Source organism: Hyaena hyaena, unplaced genomic scaffold, assembly GCF_003009895.1.
Source record: "Hyaena hyaena isolate Hyena2069 unplaced genomic scaffold, ASM300989v1 scaffold_12, whole genome shotgun sequence".
NCBI classification, from domain to species: Eukaryota; Metazoa; Chordata; class Mammalia; order Carnivora; family Hyaenidae; genus Hyaena; species Hyaena hyaena.
Genome location: NW_024080644.1, coordinates 4023011 through 4047352, shown reverse-complemented (window position 1 = coordinate 4047352; position 24342 = coordinate 4023011). Strand labels below are relative to the sequence as shown.

The following is a 24342-nucleotide window of genomic DNA, read 5'->3' as shown; positions in this document are numbered from 1 at the left end:
GGATTGGGAGAGCATCATTTTCCCATTAAGCATCTCTCCTGTTTCAGTTTCTGGCCCTTTTGATGGGAAGGGAGAGAGAAGAGAGGGAAGAAGGGGAGAAGGAGACTAGTTCGGTCTGGGGACATAGGTTAAGGATTGTATTCTAGAAGGAAAGCAAATTAATGCCTTTGCTTGAATAAATAAAAAATAGAAATTTAAATAAACACGACGTTATATGGTAATAATCCAGGCATTTTATTTTCCGGCCATGGAGGAATGACACAAATGGAACAAAGACATGTGAAGTACTTGAACCAATTGCAAGAACGTACAAAAGGCATGGTCCCTATAGCAGGTCAAGAACAACACTTATAAAAGCAGGTGAACTGGCCATTCTTAATGGCATCCAATTTGCTTCAACCTGGATCTAACAAAGGTGATTGTGCTATGTAAAACTAAATGGAAAAAGAAAAGGATGGAATGAACAAACACTAAGCCCACACTTAGGATTTCTTATTTCAGTGTTTCACAGATTCCCAAGAATCTTCGATTTGGAATATTCTGGATTCTGAATCCGAAGCCCAGTGATGTAGATAATCTCCTTCTAGTGAAGGAGACTAAACAGGAAAGAGATGTTTTAACACCCAGCTCTGCTGTTTTCTCATGCAGATGTTTTGTTATGTAAATGAAGGTTGTTCTTTCTAACCCCCCCAAATCCAATCACAAAGTGAATCACTCCAGCATTTTCAGTTCCGTGTGCTACTATTTTAAATCAGGATTGAAATGATGTTTAAGTCCCCTCAACAGAAACCAAGGAAGTCATTTCTATTGACACTATGTTGCCCAAAATAAATATTTATGACAAATACTGCTGGCTGAACTCTACATCACTAACACACACTTTATAATTCCGGCCGAGGTAATGACCTGCTTTGCACACAATGCAATGACACAAGACACTGTGTCTTAAAAATGGAAAACACGTGTTTCCTTGTTTAATATTTTCCCAGGAACGCAACAATAATTATAACAAAGCTCAAGGTGCTCATTAATGGTATACACTGAGTTTATTTCCAAATTTCTCCTAGCTATGAAGCCACTTAGGAAAAAAGGAAATTGACCATGTGGCCCAGTTGGATTTTGGACTGCCTAGGACCAATGGTGACCTAAAGTCCAATCTTTGCAGACCCAGCTGGCAGGGATAATATTTGCACAGTAGTGTGATAATCAATATATACTCTATAGATAATTATATTCCTCTGGCCAACCAAGTTCAGGGTGTAGATGAGGGCACAGGAGACTCAGAACTCCACTAACATGAACTTTTCTACCTTTAGGGTTAAAGAAATGCAGACTTCACAGAGAGAAGAGCAGATACCGGCTTCCCAGTTTTTCAAATCGTCTGTGATAGATAACAAAGAAGAGCGTAACAGAAGCAGATACTCATCCATGAATGGGCTGTGTGAATGTACTTTTAGAGACAGTATTTAAGGGGTTTATAGAAAACTACTGTTTTAAATCTTTTTAATGTTTATTCATTTTTTGAGAGAGATAGAGTGTGAGCAGGGGAGGGCCAGAGAGAGAGGGAGACACAGAATCTGAAGCAGGCTCCAGGTTCTGGGAGGTCAGCATGGAGCCCTGAGATCATGGTCTGAGCCCAAGTCAGATGCTGTTAAGCCACCTAACTGACTGAGCCACCCAGGCACTCTGAGACAGAGAGAGAGAGAGAGAGAGAGAGAGAGAGAGAGAGAGTCTTAGGCAGCCCCCACGTTCAACCCAACCAGGGCTCAATCCCATGATCCTGGGATCGTCACTGGAGCCAGTATCATTAGTCGGTTGCTTAACTGACCAAGCTCTTGAGAGCATTTGGCTCCAAACTAACTCACCAGATCAGACTGTTGACAATCTCTCTCTCTCTCTCTCTCTCTCAAGAAATTTTATATATATGAAATTTCCGAGCAATTATTCAAGTATAACATATACGAAGAAAGTGTTCAAAGGTACGTGTCAGCTTAACAAATTGAACACACCTATGTAAGTAGCATCTAGCACTCAAAGGAACAGAACATTATTATACATGCTACTTGAAATGACATGTTGAAATTAATTGTACTTGAATTTTGAGTAGTAACGGAAGTGACACAGAAAGAAATACTGAAATTTAGAAAAGAGAGTCTGCTATAGAAAATATTAGTTCCTAAAAGATTCCTCTAAGTCGAGAAAAAACAGTGTGAAAATTATTAAGACGTTGATGTCTTCGTTCGGTAAATAGCACAATTTGGTTTTAGATTTCATTGATTGACATACTGATTGGCTCTGCTTACTTTACTCTCTATTTTCCCACCTTCCAATTTTGTTGCTTGCATTATTTTCACATTGTAGGGGTTTAAAATATTTATTCCGTTCTGCAACCATCCTACCCCCAGTTTAATCTTCCTCTGTATTTCAGTGGATTCAAGCTCACCATGAAGCTCATCAGGGTTTCTCTGTTCCTGAGTTCGTTCTTTCGATTCATTTTTTTGTTGGCAGGATTTTATCACAGAGTAATTTTGTGTTCAAGAAAAGCCCTGAGTTCATGCTTGAGAATTCTGACTATTGTTCTCTACTTGAGTCACATAATATTCCTGACTCACATATTCTTTTTCATAGTTCCATTGTCTCCTGTTGTTGAATGTTTCTGGAAAGCTGGCTTGATTCTACCCTCTCCTGTAACCACCGTGTCTCTGGTCACTTCCTTTCCTGCTTGGACGCTCGAAGACTTTGTTCTTCTTCCTTGAGGTTGAAAAATATAACTAGCTTGTTTTTCAACGTCAACTTGTCAGAATAATTTTAGCTGGTATACAGGGTGCCTATTAAACCTATAGATGAATACATGTTATGAAGGACAATTTTCTGTATCACATCTGAATTGTTTTCTATTTTACTTGTTGAGATCTCTATGTCAATTATGTTCATGTCGTGCTGTCTTTGACTCCTATTCCCAACATTTCCCCTCCATTTCCTTTAACTCTGTGGCTTCTCTCTGTGAGGATCTGAACCCTTTGCTCTATGGCAGTAATGTAACGTTCTGGCATGCCTCTTTTGTTTCTGGTTCATTTATTAACTCTCCAGTGGTTTGTTGGGTTGGTATTTTGTTGTTGTTGTTGTTCAAATTTTGCTTCCTTTGCTCTGCAGTTTCCTTTTTTAAATCTTCCCAATGGTTTATTATTTTTTCTATTCTTACTAAGGTCTCTTATGGCTGGACGGACTTATTGGTTGTATTTGCTTCCAAATGTATCTCTTGCAGACTTTTTTTTTTTTTGGGGGGGGGTGGCTTTAGTTTGCAGCACTATTCTTTTTTTTTGTTCATGATTATGAGATTAGCTTAAGTGCTCTGTCCAGACCTAATATGATATAGGTGAATTCAACTCAATGCCAGTGTACCTTGTCTAGGTGCAGTTTCTTTTATTATTAGGGTTAGAAGAGTAAATTCTGGTGTGAAACTATCGAAGCATTCTATCAGATAATATTGTATTTGTGATAGCATAGCTTCAATAAAAGGAGACGTGTATTGTATCTATAAGAATATATAAAACTGTATATATAATATATATGTATATATAATGTGCATATAGGTATTTATAACTTTTATATATGTTTAGATGAAACTTATATAAAAGTTTTTATGTTTATACAAAGCTTACATAAAAGTTATATATATAAAGCAATAAATTGGGATACACACACACATCACTTGGGTTAGGACTTGAACATATGGAATATTGATACTTATATCTTTTCTCCCTTTGTTAATTTAGCATTATAATTTATAAACTTGGAATCTAATTTCACAATTTAAACTAACCAAGTGGGCATGCTTAAACAGGATAGAGTGAAGGAAGAACATTCTTCATGGTTCTTTCTATGTTCTGCAGTCAAATGCTCTACCCCCTTGCCTGTGTCCTCCTATGCGAGTAATACAAGAAGGTCCTGGAGGGGCGCCTGGGTGGCCCAGTCAGTTGAGCATCTGACTTCGGCTCAGGTTCCTGGGTTCGAGCCCCTGACATTCTAAGAGCTCCAAATTGAGATGCTCCTGTATGGTAGGTAAGTAAACATAAAACGACCCTTATACTTTTCTTACCTACCATACTCACATTAGATGATTCATTTTCTATATAAACTTGTCAGATATAGAAATGCTGAGAACAGAATGAAGGTAATCTTTAGTATTCTCAACCTTTCCTGTGCTTTACCCTTCCTGGATTCAAAGCTAAAGGGTTTTCTTTTTTTTTTTTTTTTAATGTTTATTTATTTATTTTGAGAGAAAGCAAAAGCAGGAGAGGGGCAGAGAGAGAGAGAGAGAGAGAGAGAGAGGATCCCAAGCAGGCTCTGTGCTGCCAGCGGAGAGCCTGACACGGGGCTTGGTCTCTTGAACTGTGAGATCATGACCTGAGCCAAAATCGAGAGTTGTACTCTTAACTGACTGAGCCATCCAGGGGCCCCTAAAGAGTTTTTTTTTTTTTTTTTTCAATTTTTAAATGAGATGTAACAAAAATGCGAACTCCAACCTATTTAGACATGCCAGAACCTGAAAGCTTAAGGCTTAAGACCCAGAGATTCCCTACTGCATGTTCCTCGGTTATTGGTATCTTCCTGTGTCTCTTCTCCCAGCTAAATCTTCGTGAGGGTGTTTCCTATAATGACAATTACGATGAGGTGACCCCTTCCTCCCTATTTTAATTCAGAATATTATGATGCTACGTCTGCATTTTTGTACCATGTGACAGCGGTTCCCCTGTCGGCAGATGACAAAACGTACCCCGCTTCTTGACTCCAGTCAGAAGAAAACCGGCCATTAACTCGGGATATAGCAAGGCCTTTAGCAATTCTCTCATACCATTCTGTAGTCAAGAAAAAATACGTAGGCTAGATGATTGTACAATTAACGTGATTCATAGCTGGCTGAAACAACATACGCCAAAAGTTGCTAATTAACGGACCGATAGCAAGCTGAAGGAGCTTTCCAAATGTTCTGTAGCACTTTGCCCTTTACCGAGTGCTGCTTCTTCCCTATTATCAATAACTTGGATGAATATATAGAAGAGTTATCAAGTGTATGGGTAAGATCCGAATGCATTAGAGCAAAAAATTAGGACCTAAAATATTGAAACAGGCTGGAGTAATGAGCCAAATCTAATGAGATAAAGTTTAAGTAATATACATATAAAGAATTGTGCTTTGGCCCAAAGAGAGCTGCCCTGCCCAAGAATGGGCTGCACAAAATTTTGTTAACCAGCAGCATGTGGGTGTAGCTGTTAAAAGAAGTCCATGAAAGGTCAGGTGGCATTGTAAGGAAATAGATATTTGTTGGGTAGTGGAGAAGGAACATTAATTTCGGCATCAGAAAACTAGGTCAAATCCCAGCCCTGCTACTCTGGCCACTTAAACTCTCCGTTCCTTACTTCCTTCTCGGGGTTGTTGCGAAGTGAAATGCATTAACGTGTCTAAGTTCCAAGCACTTGTGTGCAATCAATACCGCCTAGAAAGTTATCATTTACAATAATATAGGGGGGCCATGCCACCCTATTTAGAAACGATGGTGCTTGGAATGAATTCCAGGTGCCACTCTCACAGGCAAACTGCTACTACTTTGAAAGAGGCTACTTTCAAAGACTGACCAGGATGGGTGAGCACCTCAAAAGAGAACGTGAAGAGCCACTGGAGGATGCGGGGACAGATGCCTGGAAGAAGAATGGATTTAAGGGAGACTGTACCTACCTTCAAATATGTGACAGGGTGCTGCATGGCCTCCCGGCGGGGGGGGGGGGGGCGGTCCAAGGAGGGACAGCTAATTCTGGAGGACGGAAATGACAAGAATGTGGGCCACGGTGACCACTGGGTGGGGATGTTGGGAGCGATTTCAGTGTAAGTGGATGGCTGGAGGACATACCCTTGAACAAGAGTCCGATTGTCTGGTCATGTTTCTTGGACACTTTGCATGAAGTGGTTCCTTCTAAGTTCTGCCTCACAGTAATCCAGACTCTTCCACCGCCTTGACTTGGGCTGCTTCCTAGCCTTAGAATTATACCACCTTCTCTCCATCTCCAGGCTGAACCTCTCATTTCTCCAACCTGCCTACTTTGACCGGTTGACTCTTGCGCTCTCTTATTTATGAATTTCTGATCGTTTAAAATGCCGCGTCTCCCAACTATCCAAAGGATGCAGTAGAAGGGGTAACTGGTGGACACTTTTGGGGAGACGGGCCAGCAACGCATGGTTTTCTGGTTGCTGAAGTGAGAAGGTAAAGTGCGAACTGGGAAGCGGAACTTCGGAGCTCCGGAGTTGGAGCTGTGGACCAAGAAGGCGGGGTGGGCGCCAGAGCCCAGACAAGGCTTTAACTGAGATTTCAGCGAATTGGGGAGGAAGCAGAGACCAGGGGCTGCTAGCCTTGAGCCCTTCGGGGCGGACTGCAAGTCCTCAGAAGTGGTTTGTCAAGGACGACTTATTCTGTTTTCCGGAGGCAAAATAAAGCCTGGGCAGGCTGCTCAGCATCTCCAGCCAGTTCCAGATCTTGATTTGGGAAAATGCCTGCGGCAACCAGAGAGGCTGCCCGCCCCCGGCCAGGCCAGGCCCGGCCCGTTCCGCTCCCAAGTGACCCCAGGGAACCATTTTTTTTTCCAGCCGCGTGTGAGGGAAAATTGACTGCGCGCCAGTTGCCAGGGACGCGGCCGCCAGTTCGGCGCGGCTGGGGTGAAAGAGGACGCTGGGGGGAGGGGGCTGTGGCTTCTGACTGGCTGGGGCGCGGAGGCTTATTTGCATAACATTCTTAGACAGCATCTGATTGGCTGAAGCCGGAGGGGCGGTGGTGGGGTGATTCTAAGGGCCCGGAGCCCTGGCCCGGGTACTTTTTCGTTCCGGAGTTACGGGGGTGGGCGTGAGTTGTTGCGCTGGCACCCGGGCGCCGAGGAGCCAGGTTTGGGAAGTTTTTGCAGGCAGGTGCATGAGCCATCTTTCTCTTAACAGTATTTAAGAAATGTGAAAGAACGGGGGCCGGAGTCAAGAACTGGAGGATCTGGAGTGACCTCAAGACTAGAGGAAGGAAGGAAACGGATCGGGGGATGGGTGGAGGCCCAAAGGGCGGCTTTAGAGCCTCTCTCTCTTTCAACCCGGGCCTGCGATTCCTTTTTGCTAGATCACTTGGATTTCCGTTTTCGGTTAGTTATGATCACACCTTGTTGGAACTGGGACGAAGACCAAACGAGGCAGGATTCCAGCATTTAATTAACTCAATCCGAATATGAAGTTTTCTTCCAGAGGCATATGTACTTAAAATATCAAGAGGGTCTGTAATGGGGGACAAATATGTCTTAATTAATGAGAGGCTCGGCTCCTGCAAACTGGATAGGTGTTTCTCTCGAGTTTTCCTCTTGCAATGCTCTTTGCAGCTCATTGGTTGTCAAGAGGTAAGATCGAACTGGATTGTTTTGTTCTCTCCTGCTGCCTAAGCACTAGGGGAAAGGGTCTGTGGCTCTCCGTGGCCCATTTCCACATTTTTAAAGTTTCTGACTTTTCACGTAAACCCTTCTTGGCCATGATGAGGTCCTTCACTAAGGACAATTCATCTTTGGGAAGTAGTTTAAAATTTACATGATTTTTACATCCACTATCTTATTTAACCTTAATCAAAATTGGGCATAGCCCACGGGAGAAGCTCCAGTTTGTTGATAAGGAAACGGACTCTGGAAAAGTTTCGAACTCTCCATGGTGCAAATGGGAGGATGAGACTTTCTTAATGCTTCGAATGTACGAAAAAAAAGTACTGATTTTTTGCCCTACGTTTTTCTTTCCACTGACCCTCCCAAAGACTGGTAGGTGAGCAGGTGACATTATCCGGGTTTTATCGACAGGAAAACATGGGCTATGATCTGGCAGAGCTAATAAGCCCTGAAAGTGGAGGTCACCAGGCTAGGCTCTGTCTCCAGAGGTCGCTAACTTGGGTCCTGTTGGCACAGGTCAGTCGTGGTGGCACCAAGTCTGATTGTTTGCTGTGGAAAAAAAAATGGAATGTACACTTCTAAAGTGAAAGAAATTCGGGAAGAAATCGACTCCTTTATTAGGTGCCTCCCCCTTCTTTTGGCACTTCTTGTGCTGTGAGAAAACGCTCTAGTAAAAGCACCCCTAAAAGGTTTTAGAGAAAAAGCAATTTAAAATTAGAAACTTGAGTCTTGTTGAATTATCTGTAAGACTGTTGGAGATCGGCCCGGGAAGGACACGGCAAGGGAAGTGAGATGGTAAAACAAAAAACTAAATGAAGTCGGGTTGTGGTGTGGAGTCCCAAAGTGTAATTTAAGGTGCAATGCTCTTAAAAGTTAAATTCAAAGATTTAGTACATGGCGTAGGCCCTATCAAATGACCCTGTGTTTTCAGAACTATCTTTGGAAAGGAACATTTCAAACTCCCCACCCCCTCCACCACCAAAAAAATATTATTGGATACATCCCTGCTTTTCTGTTAAATGATGAAAGACACCCAACACCGGGCCTAATTACTGTCACCCTCTCCCGGCCCTTTGGCAGCCAAAAGGCCACGTGGCCAGGGCTCTCCAGCATCTCTGAGTAGAGGGACTTGGAAAAAAAAATAGGTATCTGGCCATTGCTCCCCATTGTCACATCGGATCTCTTGGGAAAATGTGCGAATGGGATGGTGGGTTGTGCTTCATCCCTGGAAGCAGCTGTTACTGATAAGATTGGGAAAGACCCGGCCAGGAGGGAGGCAAAAGCCTCCGAGGATCCCCTCCCCCAGCGCTGGCCAAGGCCAGAGCCACCGCGGGAACACCACGCGTCCACGTGCGCCCGGCATGCCCAGCCACCCTTCTTACGTAAGAGCCCCGAGATGGAGTTGCGGCTGCTGCTGGTCCCCCTTGCCCGACGGCTAATAATAAACCAGGATCGCAGTTTCTGGGCCGTGGCCACTATCGATTCGGGGTTGGGGGCTGTGTCTGCGACCAGGGCTTGTGCATGTCAGTCATCCCACTTTGGGAGCGTGTGCAAGGCCCACCCAAACCAACACGCCAGCCCGCCCCCGGACCGGTCCGGACGCCCGCATCTTCACCCGAGCAGCGTCCGGTCCTCCCCCAGCTGGCCTGCTTGGGGCTGGCGGGGTGCGGCTGCCCCATCCCTCCTCTGCCCTGCCCTGCCCTGCCCTGCCCGGCCCAGCCTGTCCCGGCCTGGCCACTGCGCCCTCCCTCCTCCGCCCGGGTATCAGGCGAGAGGCGGAGCTGGCCCGGCGTGCCCCGCCCCCGCTCCAGAAGGGGCCAAGAGAGTGTTACTCGCGGTCATCCGGGGCCCGGGCCTTTTATCTTGGCGCTGCCGGGGAGGCGGGAGGAGGAGACACCTGGGGTGGCCCTTGAGCGCCGGCGACACCTTTCCGGGGCTCTATAAATTGAGCACCTGGAATGGGTAGGGGGCCGACGCCACCACCGCCGCCTGCAGTCACAGTCCGGCCACCGACCGCAGCCGCGTCCGCAGGGAGCCGCCGCCCGCAGCGGGAACCCTGAGCTACCCAGCATCAGAGGATCTCGAGGAGCAGCAGGAGGTGGGTGCCCCCGCCCCAGCTCTGCCCGGTCAGCGTGGGTGCTGGGCCTCAGGCGGCTTTTCTGAGGGAGAGGGGGATGGGGAGCCCCTTCCTTCTCTCCGCGGCCTCCGCGGGCGAGGCGGTGGGACCGCCGGGCCGCGAGGGGCGCGCCCGGTTGCGGGAGCCCGCCGGGGGCCGTCCCGGGGGAGGGGGGGAGCAGGCACCGGGGAGGGCGCTGTGCGCGGGCGGGGCCGCCGGGCACCCAGCCGGGTGAGTAATCTCTTTCGTCCCCGTCCCCCAGCCAGGCCAGGGCTCGACCCGCGGACCACGCGCCGCCATCGCGAGCTTCCGGGCGCCCGAGCTCCGAGCAGCCGCGCGTCCCGCAGGGCCGTGCTGCGCGCGAGACGAGAGTTGGAGAGGGCGGAGCAGGAGCCGGGAAGCCCGGCGCACCGGCTCTAGCCAGGCCCCCGGCGCGGGCCTCGGAAAGCGCGTGAAGGCGGGCAGCCCGTCGCCCCAGCCGGCCACCCCCTGCCCCTGCGTCCCTGTGCCTCGGCGCCCGCCCGGCCACCATGATGCAGATCTGCGACACCTACAACCAGAAGCACTCGCTCTTTAATGCCATGAACCGCTTCATCGGCGCGGTGAACAACATGGACCAGACGGTGATGGTGCCCAGCCTGCTGCGCGACGTGCCCCTGGCCGAGCCCGGGCTGGACAGCGAGGTCGGCGTGGAGGTGGGCGGCAGCGGCAGCTGCCTGGAGGAGCGCACGCCCCCGGCCCCCGGCCCGGGCAGCGCCAATGGCAGCTTTTTCGCGCCCTCCCGGGACATGTACAGCCACTACGTGCTGCTCAAGTCCATCCGCAACGACATCGAGTGGGGGGTCCTCCACCAGCCGCCGCCGCCGCCGGCGGGGAGTGAAGAGAGCAACCCCTGGAAGTCCAAGGACATCCTGGTGGACCTGAGCCACTTAGAGGGCGCGGAAGCCGGCGAGGAGGACCTGGAACAGCAGTTCCACTACCACCTGCGCGGGCTGCACACTGTGCTCTCCAAACTCACGCGCAAAGCCAACATCCTCACCAACAGATACAAGCAGGAGATCGGCTTCAGCAATTGGGGCCACTGAGGCGGGACGCCGCCGCCTGTCCAGCACCCTTACCGGCCCCATCTCTCACCCTCTTTCCCTCAAAGCTGTTTTCTTTCTGGCTGTCGGGCGCGAAGGGCGATGGGCGATGGGCGGACTGCAAAGTTAGGCAGGGGGGTGCTGCGGCTGTGCAGGGGGCGCGGCGGGGCTGCCTGGAGGAAGGGGCTGCTTTGGGAAGAGAGGAAAGTGGTGATGGGAGTCAGGGTTGGGGGGCTCAAAGACTCCCCCTCCCGCCGGTGGTTTGGGGGGGGGAGGGCTGTGTTCTACGTTAGTGGGAATGGGACTGGTCTGACGCCCTGCATTCAGCCTGTGCCTTTCTTGGAGTTTCTTTTCTGTTCTTTCCGGAGGAGAGGAGTGGAGAAGGGGCCACGCGGGGCGCGGCGCGGGGTTGCCGCACTCGGGAGCGCCGCCCGGCTGGGCGCTGGGGAAGGCGGGGTGCGCAGCCTCGTACCGCCGCCCTGCAGTTGGGCTGGTGGAGGCCGCAGCGTTGCTACGATTGCATCAGTTTTCCTGTTTGCACTATTTCTTTTTGTAACAGTGGCCCTGTCTTGAAAGTATTTCGAATCTCCTCCTTGTTCTGAAACTTCAGCGATTCCATTGTGACAAGCGCACAAACAGCACCGTCTGTCGGTAACCGGTACTACGCGATTAATGATTTTCTGTTACACTGTGTAGTTGTCCTGTGGCACCCCTTTACCCCCTCCGTTCCCCGCCCTCCCGGCCCCCACCCTAGTGTGTGTAAACTGGCACCGTGCCAGCTTGTGCGAAGCTTGCCGCTCAGCCAGTGAAAATAATAATGTTATTATGAGAAAGTGGACTTATCCGAAATGGAGCCAACTGACATTCTATCCGTTTGTACATAGAATGATGAAGGGCTCCACTGTTGTTATATGTCTTAAATTTATTTAAAACTTTTTTTAATCCAGATGTAGACTATATTCTAAAATAAAGAAAGCAAATGTGTTAACGAAACTCTACAAAAGTCTGTTGCTTTTTCATCTGCCCGCGGATGGCCTAGTAGTGAAACACAAATAAATTCAGTTGATTCTTTTCTTTTTTTTTTTTTTTTTGGCAAAAGTAAATTTTATTTCCTCTCTGGTATTTCAGAATGGTGGCTCCTCGGCTCCGAAAGTACTCAGTTTGGTTTTGGGAAGTAGCTACCAAGGAGATTCACTTCCAAGCTTTTGATTTGTAATGCAGTGCCCCGGGGAGGCCCATACACCTCAAGAAGAAGTTCATAGCTATTCAAGGTTATCTGGGAAGGTACATCTATTTTCCTACCACCTCGACCTGCTTTGTGCAGTGCTTAATTAAACATTTGAAACATTTGAAGAAGCCCAAATGCAGACTGAAGTGTTTAGAGGTGTGTAAACTAATTTTAGAGGCAGGAATTTCACTTGGCTACTGAGAAGTGAAAAATCAGAAAAGAAATGAGTACTGGGTGTTATATGGAAACCAACTTGACAATGAACTATTTAAGGAAAAAAAAAGAAAGAAAAACACCAGCTAATACTGGTGCACGCATGCACCTTGCAGGTCTTTATTTACAAACCTTCGTGTTGCTCTTAGGAGATACTGAAATTTGCTCGAATGCGCGCCGTGGCCTCTTTTCACTAGTTGCCGGGGCGGTGCTAAGTATGGCTGCACAGTGCCCAGCACTACTTTCTCAGGTTTTCAGTGAGCCAACCTGCAGGTGTGGACAGCAGATCTGATCAAGGCTGCAGGAGGGGCCCCGGTCCCACTTCTTAGATGCCTTATGATGCTTTCCTGGGATGATGCTTGACGTTTTCTTTCTTTCTTTCTTTCTTTGCTTAGGTGTCGGGTCAACTTCAGTTTTTAATCTTGAAATCAGGAGACCTCTCCAAGCTCGGAGAGCCTGCATTTAAAATACACAGAGTTTTGCAGTACAAACACAAAAGCAAAACGTTTTCTGTGGTGGGGGCCGCTCAAGTCTATTATCAGCTTTCAGCAGCCGTGAAAAAATGGGGAAGTGTCAAGACAGGGACACCTGCCTTTGCCAGAGAAAGTTAATCATTAATATGAAAAGATGAGGGGAACAGAGCCCGAAGCAAGGTATAGAGCCTCTGGCTTTGTATTCCCTTGAAGATCCCAAAGTGCAAGCAACACAACAAAGGAAGGAAACTGTAGAAGCCACATGGTGGAAAGCAACACCAAGACTTTGGAGCCAGAAAGTGGTGTGTTCAAATCCTCCTGTTCTGTTACTGCTTATTAACTAGGAGTATTTAATCATCCACGCTAGTTGCCACGTTTGAAATAATAATAATAATAATAACTACAAAGCGTACCTTGTGCAGTTGCAGTGAGGCTTACATAAGATGGTATGTTGAACGCCTGGCGCCTAGAAGTTTCTTTAGGGACTGCTGAAGGGGGACTTCCGGGTTCCTCTCTTACTCTAAATGTTGGTTGGTGTCCCCCTTGGCCCCCTCGCCTCTCTCCAGGAGTACGCGAAGCACTGAGAGCATAATTTGCGTTCCATCCCGAAAACAGCAAGTCAACTCTTTTCCTTTCTCCTGAATTCAAAGCAAAAAGGCATAGATAATTTGCAGGGATTTTAGGAGGTGCTAACTGCAAGTTGTTTTCAGAGTATTCTTGTGGTATATAGAACACAGATAACAAAACCAAACTGTAAATCGTTATCAATTTTAACTTTATTTTGGAAAATATTACTTCACATAAGGGTATTTTTATACGTAAGTAGTGAGTCTGTCCTGGGCATAATAACAGTCACTGTTAAAGAGGATCGGAATTTTTTTTTTTTTTTTTTTTTTTTTTGTGAACCAGTAAGGTTTCCCAGGCCCAATAACTACTAGCCCTCTGACAGTAACTACTGTTTTATTCAAGATCAGTTGATGAGACAAAACAAGGCCAAATCCCCAACAGATTGACCCAGTAAAACTTCTCAAGCTGTGTAACATTAAAAAAACTTTTTTAATGTTTACTTTTTGAGAGAGAGGAAGACAGAGCACAGGTGGGGGATGGGCAGAAAGAGAGGGAGACACAGAATCCGAAGCAGGGTCCAAGCTCTGAGCTGTCAGCACGGAGCCCGATGCAGGACTCAAACCTAGGAACTGTGAGATCATGACCTGCGCAGAAGTTGGACACCCAGTTGACTGAGCCACCCAGGCACCTCAACTTCCTAAGCTATTTAAATTCGGCTTAAATTCCGAGGTAAACTGATAGAGTTTATTTTCAGAAGGTCTTTCCTGAGGAATCTCAAAGTACTTGATAGATTTTTTAAAGTCACAAAAATCGCGTGGCAGCTCCCTCAAAGAGATCATGGATGTCTGCCAGCGTCCTTGTCTGTGGCAGTTTGTGACCAAAGGGAAGGCACAGGTAGACCAACTAGGCAAAACGGACCAGCTCAGATTGGAATTGATTACTCTCCAGATATTTACATTTGATGAGATTTTCTCCGTCAACACTGCATGCCAGAGCCTTGGAGAAGGCCTGCGTTTGCCTCTAAAAAACAACGTTCTGCTTTGCTCACGGGGGGGTCTTTCGTGTTTTACATTTACACAGTGTTCCTTAGTGGTCTGGCCTAATTTACTCTTTCTCTGAACCTGAACCCAATTGTTAGAAAGCAGCTGGGATTAAGATTGTCTGGACCAACTTGAAAACTAGCCTAGGGTCAACAATTAAGAAAAAAACAAAAGTCGTCGTTTGCGCATGCCTCATAGTTTCTCCTTATTTTTAGTTGCTGAGCAAAATTCATTTGGGCAATAGTGTCTCCCCTCAACCTCCCACTGCCTTCTCCCCTTAGTCTCTGGTTCTTGTTGCAAATTGGACACAGTTCTGGTGGACTGAGGGCTCAAATCTTATATACCTTTATTTTTATTCATAATTTTTTATGCTTTCTCTATTTTTGAGAGAGAGACAGAGACAGAGTGCGAGCAGGGGAGGGGCAGAGAGAGAGAGAGGAGACACAGAATCTAAAGCAGGCTCTAGTCTCTGAGCTGTCCGCAGACCCCATTGTGAGGCTCAAACCCACGAACCATAAGATCATGACCTGAGCTGAAGTCGGACACTCCACTGACTCAGCCACCTAGGCGCCCCTACATACCATTTTTTTTTAAAAAGATAACTATCTTTTTATGGGACATCTAGTACGTGGATGCCAATCGTGACGTCCTTGTGTGATTTATTTTGAAGAGTTTTGAATGAAATAATGACAGAAGGAATGTTTTGCCTAAATTTTAGGGGCAGTTTTCACCCCCAACAGATAAAAAAAAAAATCAGGACCAGAAGCTCATGAAGACTTGAAACATGTGGACTATTGGAGTGGTCTCTTAAAACTAGTTATTAGACTTTTTAAAATTTCAAACTTTATGTAGTTTCTGATCAAGGCTAAATTGCTTTAGTTAGCAAAATAATTTGAACTTAAAGATATTTATTTTTTCTTTTAAGGTCAGGTCTGATTTTTTTTTTCCTTTTTGTTTGTTTTGTTTTGTTTCAGTAACTCAGAGAAATTTAAAGGTTGTTCCTGAGTTACTGTAAACACCTTATTACGTCTCCAGTTAGTTCATTTGGAACTGTGTAGAACTTTCTGGTAAGTGGTGGAAATATTGATAAGTGTATTACCAGTAAGCATTTCTGTATCTGGAAGCGAATACCATCCTTGGCCTCGTGCAGCCGGGGCTCCTTCCCCGGGTCCCCCACTTTAGAGGGGCCCCATGCTGATCTCTGTAAGGCCTTGTGACTCCCCGAGGCAAGGAGTCCTCAGAGCCAAGGGAATGCCCAGAGCTTGTGTGCTCCTGCTTCTAGACCACACTTGGGTACCTGGCGTCCCAGAGTTCTTCGTCCAAATGGCCCTGGGCCCATTCCAGGGACTTCCTAGACCCTTGCCCTGAGTTTATTCTCCTGATGGTGGACATGCTTGGATTGTGGACGGGGCTTGGATGCAAACTGGGTGGTCCAAGGATGGAGCTGGACCGGGGAAAGATAAGGGGATGGAGTGGAGACTCGAGGTCTCCCCTGGGTTTCAGGATGGACAGAGGGTTCGAAAGCCTTCGGAAAGGAAAGAAGACGTGAAAACAGCTCAAGCCTTAAAATCTCTTCCAGTGTTGGGCAACGGAGGATTCTAGGGTTTTTCTCCATGTTTCCCACATTCCTCAGGAGTCTCCCTGTTCCATTGAAAGAATGTTATTTAATTAATGAAATGTTGGTTAAGGAAAAGGAAAACCACATCTGTACAGAGAGCTTTTCCAGCTGCTTGCTATTCAGGGCTTGAATGGTGCTGATTATAGCAAACACCCAAACGGATACGCCTTCCATACAAACCATGAAGATTTTTCCTCCTCAAATTTTCTTTCATGTGTTGTTGTTGTTGTTGTTGTTGTTGTTAATTACTGCGTTAGCTGTTTTCTCTTTAGTGTCAAAAGTCTTGGTCAAGTTAAAGCAGAAAACTAATAGTTGTGCATCTGTCTAAACAAGACCCAGTGAAACCACAAGTATCTCATCAGCCCTTCCTGTTTTGGCATTCTCTGTATTAAGGGGAACGTTTTTCGTTTTTTGTTGTTTTTTTTTTTTGTACCTTCCCGTTCTTTTTCTTATGTTTGATTACTTCTTTGTCTATTGTTTCAGAATGCTTTGCCTAGCAGTTCTAAAATACATCTGCCGGCGTGCCCTACTTCAATAAGCCCAAACTGGTAAGAATTTTGCTTAGAGAAAGTTTTTTTTTTTATCATTTAGTTAAGACCAGGGTTATAGAAGGCAACTTTCTGTCTGACCTTGAATTGTCTACAGAAAGCACTTTACAGCACAGTAGATAAGACTGGGAACATACTTGCAAAACATGGAGCCCAGTTCTTTCTTTATTTTAGCTAAATAAATAATGTTGGGGGTGGGGGGTTTTCTAGACTCTGTTTTACTTTTCAGTACCAGTCTTACTAGCGTTGATATGTGCACTTTTATCAACGAACGTTCGGTTAACAGGATGAAACCGAACATGATTCATTTGATGTTTTCAAAGGTAGAAACTAACTTTGTAGTTTTTTTTTTTTTTTTTACCTTTTGAATACCACACTGCTGAGGTAAAGAATGTTGTAGCTTGTGGGTGAGCTCAATAGGGCCAATTAAAACCTCACTACTCTTCCACCATGTTGAAACACCTGACAGAACTTGCTGTGTCCTTGGATAATGGCATTTTTTTTTTTCTTCTTCTTAGCAGACATCTAATTGAGGAGATTTCCTGTTTGGTAGTCAAGCAAAGATGAAAACGAAAGTGCCACATTGTTGGTTGTGACCAAGGTATTTAAACTGTTCCAGTTGTTCACAATGGGATAATCGTTTTAAGCCCTACTTTTTTTTTTTTTTTTAATGAAACGTACGCGTTGTGAAAGAACACGTGTGTGTACCGTAGCAGCCAAATCATGTGTAGAATGCAGAGTGTCGTTAGTGTACTGTGGTCACTCAAAACAAGCCGTAGTATTTTGTGACATCTAATTGACATTGCAGCCTGTAACTCATCGACGCTTTGAGGGTATAATTTAGTTTCTGTTGTTACAAGTACTTGCGGACAGTTCCTTCATAGCTTAAATGTTTGGAGGGAGATTGCCAGAAATTTAGATGTTTCACCCAAGTGTTGGGGGCTGGGAGGCATCTCAACACCAGCCGCCTTTTCCAACCAGTGGGTTTGAAAGCAGAGGAGATGGCCCGCTCCCTGGAACCAGTTGGGCCTAAGTAGAAACAGGGAGATGCCAAGACAAGCCTGCCGAATTGAGTCTTTCCAAATTGACCGGATGTCACTGTACCGTCCCATCCCTGGGTCAGCGTGATAAGGGCAGTAGATGGAGAAAGGCAATGTGTGTTTCGGGACCCTCCCACACATTGGAAGCCTAAGGCGTGGGGAAGCAATCCTTCTCTTTTTTCAAAGTTTATTTTTATTTTTTTATTTTTGTATTATTTTTAAAGATTTAAAAAAATTTTTCTTTCAGTTTATTCATTTTGAGAGAGAGAGAATGGGAGCAGGGGACGGGCAGAAAGAGAGAGAGAGAAAGAGAAAGAGAATCCTAAACAGGTGCGCAGAGCCCGATGCAGGGCTCGAACTCACAAACTGTGAGATCATGACCTGAGCCCGAGTCAAGAGTCAGATACTTAACCGACTGAACCACCAGGCACCCCTCGTTTTCTTTTGATAGCAGGTTGGCACCTTTTTCTCTGACTAGAGAGGCAGCAGATATTAGGTTGAAGCATATGAAATTGTCATTTTTGCCGGTGCAAAATGGTCGAACGATCCCCAATTCCAGCAATGAGATGACCCTCTGTGGATGTGCTGTGGCCCTTTCCTATCATCTTAGGAAACTATTGTTTCCCAACTCAGGGTTGGCCTGATTTCCATCTAGAAGGAGTGGGTGGCCAAAAAAAAAAGAGGGAAAGGGGGACAAGTGTATAAGGGAGACAAATAGAATAAAAGAAAGAGGAGACTTAAAATGAAGAGAAGAAAGGAAAAAGTGCGAGGGAGGCTGTGTTTTCTAAAAAAGGTTGTAAAGTTATTTCTGGCCCTAAATGCCCTTCCATAGCCTTGCCACCTTCCAGCAAGGGGTAGAATCTCCCTTTCCTCACCCTGAATTTAGGGGGGGGCGCAGCTCTGCGGCTGCCTTGATTGAATAGACGTGGCCGTCACCTTCAGGGCCAGGCCCAAAAGGACGATACATGCTCCTCTCCTGTGAGATCCATGGCTGTCTCCTGAGACGCCCGCTCTTGGAGCCTAGCTGCAGTGCTATGAGGAAGCCCAGGCCACACGGAGAGGTTACCTGTGGATGTTCCTGCTGACAGCCTTGCTGAGGTCACAGCCAGCAGCCGGCATCTCACTGCCAACCGAATGAGTGACCCTTCGATTGATTCTAACCCCTAGCCTTCGAGCCACTCCAGCTGATGCCAAGTGGAGCAGAGACAAGCTGTCCCCAATCGAGCCCTGTCCAAATTTCAGACTTGCATTGCAGAGCGTTTGATTTTTATATATATATGTATATTTATTTATTTATTTTGGAGAGAGAGAGAGAGAGAGAGAGATAGAGCACGAGCAGGGGAGGGGCAGAGAGCGAGGGAGACACAGGATTCGAAGCAAGTTCCAGGCTTTGAGCTGTCAGCACAGAGCCTGACACCAGGGCTCGAACACACGAACCACGGGATCATGACCTGAGCCGAAGTTGGACGCTTAACCGACTGAGCCACTCAGGCGCCCTGTGCTACAAAATATTTTTATTCTCTGAGGCTACTAAGGGGTGTGTTACCCAGCAATGGATCCCTGGAACTGAGACCTTTCTTCAAATTTCAGGAGCTTGTAGAGCTAGGTGCAAACAATTGAAAATAAAATGTAATTCTATAGGACTGGGTCCATTTTATCACATTTGCCTGAGTAACAGCTTCTAACACACCTGCATCCTTCGGAAACATTGACCTGATGGCTGGTGTGGAGAAGGATTTGAAGTGACATTTTACAGTGAAAGCTCAGCTTGGTGGGCGGAGTGAGGGTCCCCCAAAGATGTTTTTGTCCTAGTCATATCCACACCTGTGAATGGATGTCCTTAAATGGCAAGGGGTGATGAAGGTAGCAGTTGGAATGAAGGCATCTAATCGCCTGACCTTCAGATGAAGAAGGTATCCTGGGTTATCCAGATGGGCCCAGTGCAATCACGAGGGGCTTTCAAAATGGAAGTAGGAAGGGGCGCCTGGGTGGCCCAGTCGATTAAGCGTCCGACTTCAGCTCAGGTCATGATCTCACAGTCCGGGAGTTCGAGCCCCGCGTCGGGCTCTGTACTGACAACTCAGTGCCTGGAGCCTGCTTCGGATCCTATGTCCCTCTCTCTCTGCCCCTCCTCTTCTTACTCTCTCTCTCTCTCAAAAATAAATAAAACATTAAAAAAAAGTAAAAAAAAAAAAAAATGGAAGTAGGAGGCCAAAGCATCCAAGGGTCAGAGTGACACAGCATGGGGAAGTCACGATTTGCCTTTGCCGACTTTGAAGACGGAGAAAGGGGTCATGAGCCAAAAAGCTTAGGCAGCCTCTAGAAGCTGGAAAAGGCAAGGAAACAGGTCGTGCCTAGAGCTTCCAGAAAGCACGCAGCCCTTCGAACACCTTGATTTTAGCGCAGTGAGCCCTGTTTTAGACTTCTGACTTCCAGAATTGTAAGATGATAATTTTGCATCGTCTCAAGCTGCTAAGTTTGTGGGAATTTGTTCCACGAGCCATAGGAAACGGAAACACCCCGTCTCGAGTATGTGGCCAGAAACCAAAAAGGTTAGACTCTTGACACTTAATCCGTTCACTGCCTCGGGCTGGCTGGAATATAGAATTTCGAGCACAACAGCTCGTTGAGAACAGCACTGAAAGGTTCTTTTCGCCTTCATTTGTGAAAGACACTTTATTTTTCTTTTCAGCTCTAATCTTGGTGACAGTAGCCCTACATAAATAGATACTCGTTGTGGGCATGGCCACCATAGAACTAGAAGGGCTTACTTCAAATATAGTGGCGGTCCTTATTATGGATTTTGTGGTTCAGATCTTGCGCTCCCTCTCTCCCCATTTTTATGTGTTTCTCACTTCTTTCTCTTCTAAAGCTATTTCATGATGGGACTGGGTAGCATTCATTTCTGCAGCCCCACGCATCCTTATTAGTTTTGTCTTTTATTGAGAGAGAATTGCATGCGATAAAATGTACCAGTCGTAAGCAGGTAGTTGGAGTCTTGACAAGTGCACACACCGATGTTAACTGGCACCTCAGTAAAGGTACACAGGGTTCCCATCTCCCTACAATGTTCGCCATGCTCCTTTCTGATGCCCTCTCCCCCAGGACCCAAGCAACCACTGTGCTGATTTCTATCCTCATATGTAATTTGGCCGGTTCTTGAACTTCATATAAATTGAATCACACAATATTATGTGATCGGTGATCTCTGCGATCTGGCTTCTCTCATTCAATGTAATATTTCTGAGATGCACCCACACTCCTGCAGACGTCAGTAAGTGGTTCACTCCTTTTTACGGGTGAACAGTGTTCTGTCTTATAAATGTCCACACTTTGTTCATCTGTTTTCCTGTGAAGGGACATTTAGGTTGGTTCCATTTTTTAATTTATTTATTTTAGCATTTATTAATAAAGTGAAAAAGAACATTCTAGTTGAAGCCCTTTTTTTTTTTTTTTTTTTTTTTTTGCTAAATGCATAGGAATGGAATTGCTGGTTCATAGGATAGGTATATGTTTAGCTTTATTTTTTTTAATGTTTATTCATTTTTGAGAGAGACAGAGACAGAGACAGAGACAGCGTGAGTGGGAGAGGTGCAGAGAGAGAGGGAGACACAGATTCTGACGTAGGTTCCAGGCAGAGTTGTCAGCACAGAGACCGACACGGGGCTTGAACTTGTGAACCGCGAGATCGTGACCCGAGTCGAAGTTGGATGCTTAACTAACTGAGCCACCCAGGCACCCCAAGGTTTTTCAAGTTTCTTTCTTTATTTTGAGAGAGAGAGAGAGAGAGAGAGAGTGAGGTAGGGGCAGAGAGAGACAAGGAGATTGGGAATTTCAAGCAGGCTCTGCACCATCAGTGCAGAGCCCAACGTGGGGCTCGAACTCCCGAACCGTGAAATCATGACCTGAGCGGAGATCCAGAGTCGGACACTTAACTGACTGAGCCACCCAGGCGCCCCCAGTGTATGTTAAACTTCATAAGAAACTGCAGAAGAGTTTTCCACAGTGGTTCTACCATTTACCTCCTCCCCAGCAATGAACGAGAGATCCTGTCGTGTAGCCCCTTTTGATGAGCAATGTCTCCACACTGGCTCCTAGTACTCCCAGTTCTGACCGAAGGATGACAAGTTAGTCCTGGGGTAGAGTATAACAGATTTCTGAGGGAGAGAAGCATATTAAACGGTGTCTTGGTGAACATGCGGGTCGTAGTAAGAGACGTGGTGTCGTTAGGTGAGGCGGAAAGAGCAGTGGTACCCGGAGTGAAGGAAAACCAGGATTCAGAGTCCCAAGAATCTGGATTTAGTCCTGCTTACAGCAGTTCCTTCTATCTTTCCCGGGGGGGGACTTAATTAGCTCCTTGGAGTCTTGGAGTCTTTCCCCTTTTGCAAAACGGGGTTACTGCCTCACTGGATTAACAGTAATAGCAACGGATTACCACTCGGTGGACCCTCAGTGCACACTTCCTTCTTCAAAGGAACTTCAGAGGAAGAAGGAAGTCATTACTACTATCACTAGTGCAAACCTCGTGCATTATCTCCTGTTTGTCCTCACAAGGGCCGTATGAAGTAGGTATGCCTGTTCGTCTCATTTTACAGAAGGGTAGATCGTCTCCAAGACTGCTTGTTGTTTCCCAATCCCCGTTCTCTCCTCAGTCACCCCACATAAAGCCATACCTCTCCGCTTCCCTTGCAGCTAGGGATGACCACGTGACGGAGTTCTAACCAGTGAGCCGAAAGCCCAAGTTTCCCCCCTGACTTCCAGGAAGTGTCATTGAAGGATGGGAACCTTTGTTCCTTTCTTCTTGCTGTGAAATGGACCAACATGGGATGGCTGGAACCCCAGCAACCACGTTGGATAAGGAGGTGGCAGCGCTGCGTTTAGAGCCACAGGACAGGAGAGATAGGACTTGAGTCTCTGATGGTCACGGATGGCCTACCTCTGAGCTTTGATGTCAAAAGCCAGAAATAAACGATCTCGTTTAAGCCACTGCCGTTTCTGTTGCTCATGGCCAAATCTAATCCTCACTAATACTGAAATAAGGGCCTGAAGAATTTGTTATAAGGAAAACCAAGTCTTCAAGCTATTACAGTGACTAAATCATATTTTGTGAAAATCTTGAAGAAAGTGTTCGCTAGTTCCTGACTTAAATGTGATGGCCGGGGAAAGGAAAAAAGGAAACCTTTGAGGTAGGAGAGTCTTTTCTTTTTACCTGATTTGTTCCTTAAGGCTTTCTAAGACAATGCAGACAGATTCTAGACTGTTCTGACTATTTAAGCTGTGAATTTTCCTGTCCTCTTTTTCCTTGGTTTCTTTTTTCTTCCTTCATTGACTTCATTGCTTATTAGTAGATGCACTAGTGAGAATTCACACTAGAAGCTTTAGATTCTTGTTAATAAACTCCCACAAAGACTGTGAAAGAGCATCAACTCAACCTCAAAGCAGTCATTCCTGAATTGGGGCCTACAGGGAATGAGAAGGTGGATAAAGGAACTGGAATAAGCCCCCCCCCACCCCTCCCCCGCCCCCGTGTGATGTTGGAAGGCAGAATAAACAGGAACTGGGCTGCACCCACTCAACCCAAACTCGGAAGGAGCAAAGTTCTAAAACACAAGGCCCGATCTCTCCCTCTCTCCCTCCCCTCCTTTCTTTCCTTCCTTCTGTGTTAAGGTGCACTGGAATCCTATGCAAGAGCTCAGATGTGGCTCCAGGAATTTCCGGTCTAACAGGAAACACCAAATGTAGTAAACATTCCAGCAACACCAAGAGAGAGAACGGTGATAGGCAGGGCTCTGGGAACATGCAGGAGGAAATTTGCGTGGAAGTGGTGCTTCATTCAGTAAATATTTATTGGACACCTATTACGTGCCAGACACTGGGCTGTGTGCTAAGTGATGATAGGGAGCATTCCAGAGTCCTTGCCATGAAATAAACAGACAAATAAACAGGTAGTTAAAGTGCAGCTTAATGTGCTGTGATAGGTGGGTGCAGGGTGCTACGCGAGCTCAGAAGAGAGGCTTTTACCCAGATCTGGGGTTGAGGACCAGTCCCTTGGACAAAGTGACCTCCATGATGAGATCTGATGGAACAGGGTGGGTTTGCCAGGGGAAAATGGGGTTGGGATGGATTCTCTGGGGCTATCTGAGATCCTTGGAGCAGGGACGGGGGAGGGTGACAGATGAGGGTGACACAGAAGCAGAAGCAATGCTATGAGGATATTTTTTATTTTTTTTAATGTTTATTTTTGAGAGAGAGAGTGAGAGAGATCGAGTTGGGGAGGGGCAGAGAGAGAAAGGGAGAGAGAATCCCAAGCGGGCTCCATGCTCAGTGCAGAGCCCAACTCGGGGCTCAAGCCCATGACCTGAGGCAAAATCAGATGCGTAAGCGACTGAGCCACCCAGGCGCCCCTGTGAAGAGATTTTTAAAGCATGCTGAGGATCTGCCTCCTGGAAGGGCACACTGAGAAGGACACATCACTTCCGTGATCATCTTGCCCAACATACACGGGTTCCATCCAACCATGAGCAAACCCCAGACAAATCCAGCCGGAGGGGCATTCTATAAAATGGCCGGTCTATACCCTTCACAACTGTCAAGGTCATAAAAGGCAATGACTGAGGAACTGCTCCACAATAAAAGAGATTAAAGAGACAGGGTAAGCAAACGCCACGTATGATCCTGGACTAGCTCCTGGCCCAGTAATGTTGACAACATCTCTATCTACAACTGTATCTCTTTTGCTATAAAGGGCATAATCTGTTCAATTGGGAAAGTTTAAACGAAGTCCGTACACTACATTGTGTTGTAGAAATGTTAATTTTCGGATTCTGATTGTTGCATTGCAGTTATAGGTTGTTATTCTCATTCCTAGGAAAATATACCCTGAAGTATTTAGGGGGAGAGGGGTGTTGTGTTTTCGATTTACCCTCAAATGATTCAGAAAAAAGAGAAGTAAAATGAGATATC

The 24342-nt window shown here is 46.3% G+C and overlaps 1 protein-coding gene across 1 annotated transcript; it reads left to right on the top strand.

Annotated features, from left to right (window-relative positions):
- Positions 1-9308: 9308 nt before the first annotated feature.
- On the top strand, positions 9309-11640 carry MID1IP1 (MID1 interacting protein 1). Its single transcript, XM_039256713.1, has 2 exons — positions 9309-9552; positions 9833-11640. The coding sequence occupies exon 2, from the start codon at positions 10101-10103 to the stop codon at positions 10653-10655; it is 555 nt and encodes a 184-aa protein (XP_039112644.1). The 5' UTR covers positions 9309-9552; positions 9833-10100; the 3' UTR covers positions 10656-11640.
- Positions 11641-24342: the final 12702 nt, after the last annotated feature.